Source organism: Atractosteus spatula, unplaced genomic scaffold, assembly GCF_055471065.1.
Source record: "Atractosteus spatula isolate fAtrSpa1 unplaced genomic scaffold, fAtrSpa1.hap1 Scaffold_158, whole genome shotgun sequence".
Taxonomy (NCBI): domain Eukaryota; kingdom Metazoa; phylum Chordata; class Actinopteri; order Semionotiformes; family Lepisosteidae; genus Atractosteus; species Atractosteus spatula.
In genome coordinates this window covers 48886-61551 of record NW_028296717.1, presented here as the reverse complement: position 1 = coordinate 61551, position 12666 = coordinate 48886, and the positions used below count along the sequence as shown (strand labels likewise).

The 12666-nt window shown below is 40.4% G+C and overlaps 1 protein-coding gene and 1 non-coding gene across 2 annotated transcripts; one reads left to right on the top strand and one right to left on the bottom strand.

Annotated features, from left to right (window-relative positions):
* Window positions 1-11216: 11216 nt before the first annotated feature.
* LOC148809190 (histone H4-like) lies at window positions 11217-11522 on the top strand. Its single transcript, XM_088909301.1, has one exon. The coding sequence runs from the start codon at window positions 11217-11219 to the stop codon at window positions 11520-11522; it is 306 nt and encodes a 101-aa protein (XP_088765427.1).
* A 187-nt stretch (window positions 11523-11709) lies between these two features.
* LOC148809189 (U7 small nuclear RNA) lies at window positions 11710-11765 on the bottom strand. Its single transcript, XR_016087651.1, has one exon. It is a non-coding gene; the product is annotated as a U7 small nuclear RNA (small nuclear RNA).
* Between the last annotated feature and the right edge of the window lie 901 nt (window positions 11766-12666).

The window sequence follows — 12666 nt, the reverse complement described above, 5'->3', positions numbered from 1 at the left end:
CACCAGGACAGTAAAAAAGAAAGCGGTAAGATGGAAAAAAAGAAAAGCTTATTTAGACGTCTGTTCCGCGACTGATGAATACTACTGTGTGACTTTATTTCTTACATGAAATATGATATTTTGCCACAGGCCGTGGGTCTCTGCTCTCGGCCACTGGCCAGGGTGCCAACCTGTAGAAGCAGCACCTGTGTGGAGACATTTCTGCAGCAGCGGGAGCAGTACGATGCATTACTGGGGAGGATTGGGAGGCTAGAGACACTCCTGAAAATGCAGAGGAAGGAGACAGTATGTTCCAGCAGTCAAACAGTTGAGCAGCTGTCTCCTGAAAAGTGCCTCTCCCCGCCGCGCAGGTTGCAATGCCTGGCGGAAGCTCTGCCCCCCGCAGAGCACACACCGCCTCAGGACACTCCATCCCGGCCTCTCCGCTCACCACCGCGCAGGAATTTGTTGATGCTGTCCCCGCCGTCTATCTCCCCCCAGGAAGCACAGCGGAATTCACAGACGCCAGTGGGATGAATAATTCTCCCAGATGTCCAACTGTTACCCATCACCCAGGAGATGGAGGGGGGGTTGTACTTGCAGTGCATCGGCATAGATGGGAAAGCAAGAGCCGACCGCTACGCCGCCCTCGTGTTTCGAAATCTTGTGACTTTTGAAATTTACTGGGGGTGGACCACGTCTGTAAATTTCGATGGGTCCAGAGGCAAAAGTGCCTTGCCTTGCAATCTCCGGGAAACCATTAGTAGCATGGTGAATCGGAGATTCTCAACCCTTACTGCGTGCGACTGGAAAAGAATTTGTGATCGGATCAACGAAATGCTTCGTAGAAGGAGGCTCTCTTTTCCTCTAGTCTAACAGTCTGTCCACAAACAAAACATTCCTGTTAGACAAGAGGAATTGAAAAAAAAACTATTTTGTCAATGGAAACCGGTGTGTGTGTCTCTCTCTGCTGGATGTCCCTCTCACTCTCTGCTGAATGAATAAAAGCATTTTATTAAAAACGCGTTTGCATTTGTCTGGTATTTACTTTGGTCCCTTTTAACTGTTTTTCGATCTACTGTATTGCTTTGAGATGCCACTTTTAAAGGTGATATGTAAAATAAAGTTTTTTATTATTGTTATAGAGAAACATGATCAGATTTTCCCTGGTTCAGAAAAAAAGATCTAAAGTGCTACACATAACTTTCTTAATTCGATGTATTTATAGCAGTGAACTACTGTAGGTGTGACATAACATTCAAAAATACAATCGAGAATAGTTTTGTGGTGTTTGTTTAGATGAAACGTTCCTAAAACGTATAACGTAACAAAATTAAAGACGATTAAAATCTGTAATCTTTCCACTTGTACTGTATGTCATCGGAAAGTTTCTGCTTTGTGTAAGGATGGTATCAAAAAGCAATCTTAAGTGGTGAGAAAGCTGTGCTCAATGTATTTAAGGGACTTAAAAGTAAAAGGAGATGCTTCATATTGCTTGACTAATTTTAAAAACTAAGTTATAAATGCAGACGCTCCCTCGGTGCCGCGCCGGGTGTAAATATCAAAATATACATTCGTCCCGGGCAGAGGCCGAAGAGTGCCCGGCTGGGGTGCGCGGGGAAGAGCAGGACAGGAGTGAAAGGCGAGGTTTAGGAAGGCGTACAGTCTGGGCAGGTATAGATTACACTTTTCTAAAACGTATTTGAAAAATAAAAACGATTACAATCTAATCCTTCCACGTTTGATCCCAAAATCCCAAGAAATATAAATCTAAACGGGTAGAAAGCTATGCTGAAAGTTTATTAAGATACTTAGAAGACAAAGATACTGTATCAATTTATGTTGCATTAGCCTGATTATGATAAAAAAACACATATAATTAAACACACGTTTGAGATTTAAATCAAAACACGATTTAAATCAATATAAATGTTTATATTGTAACGCATACTGTCCAGCCTCCATTTCTCTATAAAAATGTACTCTATTACAGACACACACACAATAGAAGCAGGAAGCAGAAGCAGGGACCGTTGTCAGAAGGGAAGAAGGTGACTATTCATTGTTACCAAAAATGACTTAGAATCGATCATGTTGTGATATTTTGAAATAAAAAAGTCAATTGATTTTCCATAATATCGCTATTCTATTTTTTCGAAGAAATGTTTGTTTAAAGAAAAGTCCAGCACCAGCTGGATTTGAACACACAACCCGTGAGTCGGTAATCGGGCACGCAGACCAGTAGGCTACAAGGGAAGTTGCAAGAAAAGAGAGGTGAAACAGCACTACACAGCCCTGTCGCAGTACACGAATATAATCATATCGTTATTAAATTCTTTAGATACGCGATTCCATATTATATTAGCAGAAAAGCTTAAAACTACCACTTTTTCACACGCTATTTCACATGCTAGTTAAATACTTCGATGCTTAAAATCGTTACGGAGAAATGGAATACCGGTGTGTATTTTTCCTTTAAAGTACCGATTCCTGGAATCTGACTGGCTGACACCCTTCTGAAGTGGTTCCATAAAATCTGGTATACGGAAAAGAAAGCGTTGATAAAAAAGCCTGGATTCACATGTATCTCATACAAGTATCTTTTAATACAGTCTTTGCTGTGCTCTTGAGGATCCTTGTGACATTTTGAACTCTAGTTGAATGATAAGTGTCACATTTTAAATCATTTTCGTAGCTAGAAATTATGAAACGCCCTGTTAAAAGCAAGGGAGTTTTTATGCCCGTTGAAGTAAAACAAAATGCCTGACAAAGTATGGCTTGGACAGATTCCAAGTGCTTGTACAAATGTGCTAAAGAAATTATACTTTGAGTATACAGCTTGTCCAGAGTCATTCATTATTAATACTATTAGTAATATCTTCGGTAAAGCCTTGGATGCATAAATATTTCTGATAAAGGTAGGTTGTGTACTTTTGTCCAACTGAGCAATCTTGCTTTCATAAAATATACCAACATTTTAATGACTGATAATTAACATGCTGTAATACACAGTTCAAAATTAAAAGCTCAAATGTTGTACATGAGAGGTTAAGCTCCCCCTGGCGGTTTTACAAGGTGACGCTGGATAGTTTCCGGCATGACGTCAAATGACGTGATTAACCACGTGATACTGCGTGACACCGCGTGATACCGCGACACGCCCACCGGGGTATGCCGCGAAATACCCCAACCATTTTGAATGGCTGCATCTGTATGTTCACTGAACACAATCCACCCTTCACGAAGAATGCCTGCAGTTTCCCACTTTCGTGTTTCTTCTACTACAAAGTAAATTCATGGGAATGAAGAAATAAGCAAGGGAAAATAATCGCATCGAAGCTTCCAGAGACTGGGCAAAATGAATAATTTATTTTTATATCCAGTCACATGGGCGATGGTGGTTGATTCTTCAACAGGGGAGTACGTTTTTCTACCTCCTTACTCGACTGTCTTTCAATTATGTTTTCTTTGAAACCTTTTTTCATCTTTTAAGTGCTTGTGATTAAATTACGCATAGAAATACAGCAGTACAGTTGATGTTCATGGACCGATGCACACAACTCCAGTGATAAAGCCCTGTCTGTAAATATTGTAGAAGAACGTTAAAGGGCGAAACAACGCTCCAACCACGGGAATGGTAACAAGAAGGATCGTGTTCTTATTTAATATGTGCTTTTGAATTGCCTTCTCAATAAACACAGGCTTTAGAGATGGACAAATAATTTACAGTGGTGTTTGTAAACAAAGATGGAACATGTTATTTCTATACCAGGAAGAAAGGAGCAGACTCTTAAACTTTAAGAGACAGAAACAACACCTCATCACAGCTAACACTAATTAAAACAACATCACAACAGAAGAGTGAAACCTTGAGTGAATCAAATTAGTTTTCATTGGTCGTCTGTGTCTTCATAACTTTGTACTGTAGGTGAGAGAGAGGATTGCGAAAATGTGCGGGTGCTTCTTAGAAGTGTGTTGGTAGTACAGATGACTTCCAAAAAATTGAGCCAGGTTTTAATCCCAGCCAGTGCATCCCCAAACCTTTTCAAGATAATCTGTTATCCGGTAGCACATCTCCTGAAACTAACATTCGAGGTAGGAAGTGTGCTCTTAAACACCAAAACACTCAAAAAGGAAGAAGCAGATCTCTGTACACAAGACAGTAGTGCGATATTAGGATTTCTGAGTTCTTGACGGATTCAGGCTGGTTCTCAGAGGTCCTTGCTCGCCAAATAACTTTACATCTGAGGAAGAGCACCACGGAAAAAAACCCAACTCAACAAGCGAGCGCGTTGGTTGCTCTTGCTCTTAATGCAAGGAGCTGTTTTTTTTTCCCTCTCAATAATCATTATTAACCAAAAACAGCAGCACAGGTAGGTTGCATTTGTGATTATCTCACTTCTCTGCTTCAGCAAGGTCAATAAAAGACTCTGAAAGTAGTAAAGCAAAACTGAACTCAAAATCATATTAGGAATTCTGAGCGATATCTCCATACAGGTAATCCAACAAGAACGTTGAAATCTTTGAATATCATCTCTCTATATATTTCGCTGCTTTTTACCCGGAGTAAAACTATTGGATTGAAGGAATCCTAACCGCTGGGTTAAAATGTATAGTTGTTATTTGGAGAAATCTGTAAACTCGTGATCTTATATGTTTTAAAAGACAGCACAGGAAAAAACGACAGTGCTGATTATTTTCCGGAGACGGAGCACTGATGACCTATCTGAGCTGATTGATAAAGCCCACCCAGTGGACACTCTAGCAGAACGTCAAAAAACATTCACCTTTGTATCCAAGGAAACCACAGGAACAACATCAAGAAGCACAATCAATTCCCCTTTTAAATCTTTCCTGTAAGGTATGCTATGTGAAATCATGAAGTTAATCCTCTGATCTCTTTTGATCACGAACAAAGTATTTCTGATGGAGCGCTATGTTCAAAGATTTAATAAGCTTTACCCCTGCCGACGATTCGGCGTGAAGAATTAAAAGTTTCACAGACAAAAGCAGCTCACCACCACAGCCAATATTACAGTAAATGTACTTGCCGGTACACTATCATCTGCACTCCCTCAAAAGTAATCTCGGCAGATGTTGTTCCCTACATAAAGCTGAACGTGCCAAAGAGAATTTCTGTTGAGAAAACAAAATATTTTTTCTGCCTTGATGTTAAGCCTGTCTTTTAGAAAGTCTATCTCTAAACACCTCCTGCAGCCTAACAAAAAGCGCTTTTACTGATCGTATTGCAGGTAATAAAACATTAACATTTGGCAGCGGTGGGATTCGAACCCACGCCCCCAGAGAGACTGGAGCCTAAAATCCAGCGCCTTAGACCGCTCGGCCACGCTACCTTCTTCCATATCCATCTTCCTCACATTACTGGCTTGGAAAATGCCAGGGACTTCAGCTCTTGTCATCAGATCTAATGATATCATGACATGTGGAAGTGACTGCACCTTCATCTTCCGAGATGCTTTCAATAGCACAAACGCTACTTTCACCGGCACAAACATAGCAATAACGAAGGAGGTGGGTTTCATCCTTTGTGCTGTTTGTAGGGGCGCAACTCTACGGTGATCTACTGACTTGAAGAGCAAAAATCAAAATCCTCTGCTACCACTGTTGCTTTTTTCATAGTTTCTTCAAATCCTTCATTTGAACGTAGATTTTGAAGGATATTGATGATAATACCACATAAATTGTGGTTTTCTTGTGATCGCCAATTTTATTCAAATACCAGCCTTTTTTACAGTTCCTTGCGTGTTTCACAAGGTATAATAGCCCCCCTCGCATCCTCAGCTAACATATTTTAAAATTACAATAGATTATACATGTTTAATCAGACAATTATCAGATTATACATGTAAGCATGCATGTTAACATTTATATTAAAGTTAAAGTAAATATACCAGAATACAGTGCCTTGCGAAAGTATTCGGCCCCCTTGAACTTTTCAACCTTTTGCCACATTTCAGGCTTCAAACATAAAGATATAAATTTTTTATTTTATGTGAAGAATCACCAACAAGTGGGACACAATTGTGAAGTGGAACGAAATCTATTGGATTTTTGAAACTTTTTTAACTAATAAAAAAATGAAAAGTGGGGCGTGCAAAATTATTCGGCCCCCTTGCGTTAATACTTTGTAGAGCCACCTTTTGCTGCGATTACAGCTGCAAGTCGCTTGGGGTATGTCTCTATCAGTTTTGCACATCGAGAGACTGAAATTCTTGCCCATTCTTCCTTGCAAAACCGCTCGAGCTCAGTGAGGTTGGATGGAGAGCGTTTGTGAACAGCAGTTTTCAGCTCTTTCCACAGATTCTCGATTGGATTCAGGTCTGGACTTTGACTTGGCCATTCAAACACCTGGATACGTTTATTTGTGAACCATTCCTTTGTAGATTTTGCTGTATGTTTGGGATCATTGTCTTGTTGGAAGATAAATCTCCGTCCCAGTCTCAGGTCTTTTGCAGACTCCAACAGGTTTTCATCCAGAATGGTCCTGTATTTGGCTGCATCCATCTTCCCCTCAATTTTAACCATCTTCCCTGTCCCTGCTGAAGAAAAGCAGGCCCAAACCATGATGCTGCCACCACCATGTTTGACAGTGGGGATGGTGTGTTGAGGGTGATGAGCTGTGTTGCTTTTACGCCAAACATATCGTTTTGCATTGTGGCCAAAAAGTTCGATTTTGGTTTCATCTGACCAGAGCACCTTCTTCCACATGTTTGGGGTGTCTCCCAGGTGGCTTGTGGCAAACTTTAGACGAGACTTTTTATGGATATCTTTGAGAAATGGCTTTCTTCTTGCCACTCTTCCATAAAGGCCAGATTTGTGCAGTGTAAGACTGATTGTTGTCCTATGGACAGACTCTCCCACCTCAGCTGTAGTTCTCTGCAGTTCATCCAGAGTGATCATGGGCCTCTTGGCTGCATCTCTGATCAGTCTTCTCCTTGTCTGAGCTGAAAGTTTAGAGGGACGGCCAGGTCTTGGTAGATTTGCAGTGGTCTGATACTCCTTCCATTTCAAGATGATCGCTTGCACAGTGCTCCTTGGGATGTTTGAAGCTTGGGAAATCTTTTTGTATCCAAATCCGGCTTTAAACTTCTCCACAACAGTATTACGGACCTGCCTGGTGTGTTCCTTGGTCTTCATGATGCTCTCTGCGCTTTCAACAGAACCTTGAGACTATCACAGAGCAGGTGCATTTATACAGAGACTTGATTACACACAGGTGGATTCTATTTATCACCATCAGTCATTTAGGACAACATTGGATCATTCAGAGATCCTCGCTGAACTTCTGGAGTGAGTTTGCTGCACTGAAAGTAAAGGGGCCGAATAATTTTGCACGCCCCACTTTTCATTTTTTTATTAGTTAAAAAAGTTTCAAAAATCCAATAGATTTCGTTCCACTTCACAATTGTGTCCCACTTGTTGGTGATTCTTCACATAAAATAAAAAATTTATATCTTTATGTTTGAAGCCTGAAATGTGGCAAAAGGTTGAAAAGTTCAAGGGGGCCGAATACTTTCGCAAGGCACTGTACATACGGTGCTAACCCAATAATTCTTGTCAGGTTCTCCAACAAATCTGCGTTGTTATTTTAACATGTTTCAGCTGAGGGTGCAACAGGAGTATAAATGAATTTTCCCGCCAGCCATTCAAAGACCAAATTCCATGAGTGAACATTATTTTCTCAGACGTTGCCGGCATTGGACTTTGCCGGTGGTATTGAATTATGTCCACAACTGTTGTAGTAGTTCCTTCTTGAAGTTCGACACGTGCAAAGCACTCGTAATATCATAGGTGTTAAAGTTCGCTGAGTCTATTCGAGTCATGGTGTGTATCCCTGCCTATCATTGGGAGACGGGTAGCTTTCTTACACTCAGATTCCAATCTTCAATGCTTTGTGTGAGAGCTTACATAACTTTCATTTTCTCACATTTTCTGACGACTGTTCCAAAGGGGCACCCTGTCAATTCCGAATACTTTTCAAAAATCTGCCTGCATGTTTGATTATTGTCATTTCATTTAGAAAAAGTTCAATATTGATCATAACTAAAGAAAATAATGATCACGAACAAAACAGGGATAAAGATGCGAGTCGATCTTGAATTACAGCTGGGTGACACGGGCTTCTGTTCTGATATTGTGGTACGAGAAACAGGAGGAATCGCCAATCTCCTATAGAACATGAGTTGAATCAGGAGACATTTCGTATACTCTTGCATATGTCAATGCCTGACCTACATCGTAAAACTAAATTAAAAACTAACATTAAGTTGTCAGAGACATTCATTTATATACAAACAAGAGACAGACCAAGTAATAATTCTACATTAGTTCAGGTAGTAAACCTGAACTAACTAACTAATAAACCTATTAATAATTCTACATTAACGTGTCCTACACTGATCAGACTAATTGACATGGTCTGATTCAGAGCCTGTGCAGTTCGTGCTAATTACAACAAGGACAGTTCTGATCCCTCATCACCGAACTGAGCACAAGTTCAGCTGTTCTCCAGTTTTGTTACGCATGGTTTTTCATTGCAATTGAGTTCAGAGCTGGAGCTGATCTCCAGACAGTACAGTGTTTTGGGTAAGTTGTCGAAATTCGCATGAGGCTGCAGACAACTTACCCAAAGTGTTTTCTATAGCTTTCAGGTGCAGTTCATTTATATAAAAGAATGTAAGTGGTATAAACTCAACAAGCCAGACGGCAGTCGAACCTATAATTTTCTGACTCGAGGCCTGACGCGTTATTCATTACGTCACTGACCCTGCTATTGTAGGGCTAAAAAAACACGTTTTCTACATTTTTGTCTGTTTAAAAATCACTCTAAAAAAGACAAAGGGTTTGTGTGTCGCGCTAAAATTCCGCTTCATTTCGAACGCAAATAAAAACCGTTTTGTTCCAAGAAATCATACATTTGTCACATTCTTCATACTATACTTCTCTCTTGTATTAGTAAAGCATTTTGATTTAAACTGAACAATATATGAAAGGTTTCATCTATACACTTACACATAATAAGTATACGAATAAATACTCGGAAGAAGCCGCAGCTCAGGTATTAGAGAGATTTAAAATCAGATCGGAGGATTTAGAGTCCAGAGTGCAAACCAACAGCTGACACGGGTCTTTTATAGAACCGTTTTGATTTCCTCTACTTTGTCCCCGTGACGTGATTATCCTGCTCGCAGCCGAGCCCGACACACGTCTGGTTTTTGTCGCTGGGCGCACACCCTGCGGTCCATGCGGGTCCTAATACCCCAGTACAATGACGGGGACACTAAACTGTAAACAGGTGCCGTCCTTCGGCTGAGACGTAAAACCGAGGTCCTGACTCTCTGTGATCATTCAGGAGAATGGTGGTGGTGGAGGGGAGTCCCCATTACCTGTAAAGCGCATTGAGTGGAGTATCCAGAACAGCGCTATATAAGTGTAAGCAATAATGATTATTATAATTATAAAGTAAAATGCAATAAAAAAAATCAAACTTTGATTCAAAATAGATTAATGTAAAAACTGATAAAGCTACTGCTTTTTTCAGGGCTATATCTACTTTTTTTTTTTAAAAAGCGAAGTCTGTCGCGATTGTGAGAGTTAGAGAATGTGTTCCAGCGGGTGCCTTCATATCATGAGCGTCAGTCTCGCCCGTAGCTGCGAGAAGGTTAAAAGCGCACAAGTGATCTGTAGACGATGTTCGGGGAAGAAATAAGTTTTCAGCACAGGGAGTGAGAATGAGCTCAGCCCGGCTCCCAGCAGAATCCATTCTGGTTTTGTTACTGTTAGACTGTGATCTGAGGCTCTTTGGATCGCAACGTAAAAAAAACAATTGCTCACATCGTGTGACTTCCACGACAGGAAGGAAAGATATCACTTTAAAAAATCAGAACTGAAGATTTGGATCCTGGGAATCAACTTAAAAATAAACAGAGTTTAACGACAGGAAATTGATTCCAGTTGTCAGATCACGTATACGCATACCTTAGCTTTGTGCAACAACCTGAAACTTTCAGGTACCATAAATAATATTATTGCTAAACATATGCCATTCTAATCTGCAAGCGACCAGAATATAGAATACAAATTTTTGTATAAAAGTGCATTAAGTCCTGTTCTACACCTGCATGCTTTGGAAGCACTGGCCTACCTGTATCAAAATATCAGATTGTGTTTCTGCAACATTTCGTGCATAGTACGCCATTTTATCTAAAACAGTCACAACGAGGGCTTTACATGCAGTCTGGGGTATTTTCCCCTTTTATATTTTTGCCACTTTATATCGAACCTGTTATACTCCCAGAAGTGCACAGTAGCTTGTACTTAATAAAAATGTACAATTCACCGCTGGTATAAACAGATGTGTGCCGTGTTTGCCTTTGTAAGCATGTGTTTAAAAAATAAGTTCACAATACGATAAAAACACAGAAAGCACAAACTTTATAATACAACGATACAAAATCAATACCAAATCATTATGCCAATTAAGTAACTATCCTTTGAAAACAGAGAACACCTTTATATCTACAAAAATCTTGACATTTGTATGTATTTTTGAATTACAAAGCAGACAGTGTAGTCCCTTAATTCAAAGATCAGATCTTGGCCAAAACAAGACAATCAGACGTGGGCTGAATTCAGAACAGGAGCCTTTGCTTCGTCGATTATTGAGCTTTTGATCAATGACTGAATTAAACAGATTCACTATTTTAACTCTTTGATTAAAATACACAAAAAGCACCTTCCTTCAAGCCAGAGTCGAACCAACAACCTTTCTGTCTTTATTAGAAAGTAGCGTTTGTGCTACATTAATAATATTTTCGTGGAAATAAAGGAGTTGTAAATTTTAAAATTTATATTTGAATCGAAATGTGGTTTTGAGTTAAATATTAGCGTTCATGTAATTAGTTTGTGTTTGTCATTACTATATATATTGCCATGTTACTAGAATTTGTAACTGAAGTTTACTAGTTGTGTTTTTTATGATGATTAGACATTTGAATACAATATTGTATATAATGTATAATTTGAACTACATATTGTTCAGGTGTGAATAATTGTATATTTTATGAATACATTTCTAAAACAAATCATTGGCTTTATTTACTAGTTTCTACACCTATAAAAATCTTTCTTTGATGTATAATAGACATCAAAGAAAGATGTCTATTATACATCAAAGATGAGCAGTGTGTGTCGTGTTCACAGCTGATAACTAGATGATGTCTGGAAGAGGCAAAGGCGGAAAGGGACTCGGGAAAGGAGGTGCTAAGCAACACCGTAAGGTTCTCCTCGACAACATCCAGGGAATCACCAAGCCCGCCATCCGCCGCCTGGCTCGCCATGGGGGAGTGAAGCGGATCTCCGGGCTGAACTACGAGGAGACCCGCGGGGTGCTGAAGGTGTTCCTGGAGAACGTCACCTGCACCAAGCACGCCAAGCACGCCAAGAGGAAGACCGTCACCGCCATGGACATGGTGTACGCGCTGAAGCGCCAGGGCCGCACCCTGTATGGCTTCGGAGGCTAAACAGGAGCGGAGCTTCACTACCGGACCCCGACGTATAAACCCAAGTGACCCAGTAACTGCTCGAGTGTATGGAAGCACACAGCTTTATCAAGATTTCCAAGTGCAAGATCTTTTTATTCATAAAAGACCCTATTTATGTTGTATGAGAAATATTAATATTAATACAGAATCTTTTTTCACCAAATAAATGGGCTTCCTGACTTCAGAAAGCCTTCTAGACAAATACTAAAAGAGAAAAAATTCAATTTGGTAAATGAAATGAAAACACATACCCTACCAAACCTTAAGTACAAGCCATTCAGGATGATAATACAAAACCATTTATAATTCAACAAATAAAACCTGTCAACTGGTAATCACCACTTATCATAAAAAAATAAGTAGCAATACACAGTAGGGGACTCTTGGGTGCAAGTTAAATCCATGCAAGAAGGGGTTTAGTGTCATATTTCCAAATCAGATATGCAAATGAGAGATCTGGCCCAGCCAATCTCAAAGCTCCCTTGGTCTGGAATGGAGCTGCTCCCCTCTTCTAGTTATTCACACTGGAGTTAGGTTACATATTAGCACATTTCATCTAACAGTTGCACCAGAAACAAAAAACGTAAACAAATGACCTGGAATGTGACCACACCTATGAGAATGTAGTTCAACAGATAACTTGTAAACCTTGTCATAAGATTTTTTCTGTTCTACAAAATATACTTTATTCCGCAAAAAAAACATCTCAAAAGGAACATTTCACACATATTAACACTCCATGTAATAAAAAGCAACGGCGGAACGGAGATTGATTGTCTGTTATCAATCTTTGCAAGTGGGGGCGGATTTGTGCAATTAAGAGAGTCCCTCCAAACCTACCACTGGCTATTGTCCTTTAATCCCTGTATAGGGCCCAAAGTCCTTTCCAGCGCTCCCTCGCCGTGGGGATACCCCATTTTGGCGACGTGGCACTTCGTCCTCCTCCTGAGGTCCACCAGGATCCTCTCCTGCATCTCCCTCGCCCCCCACTTTATGTTGTGCCGGATGAGAGTGTTCCTCGCCTTCCACAGTCCTTGTTTTGTGAGGGACAGCAGCAGCCCCCGCAGGTCCTGTGTCCCCTTGTCCAGTCTGGTGGGTGCCAGCCCCCAGCAGAATGTACTGG

What these genes read in the sequence shown, in the direction of transcription:
- LOC148809190 (XM_088909301.1), top strand. Translation starts at nt 11,217, where the DNA reads ATGTCTGGAAGAGGCAAAGGCGGAAAGGGACTCGGGAAAGGAGGTGCT.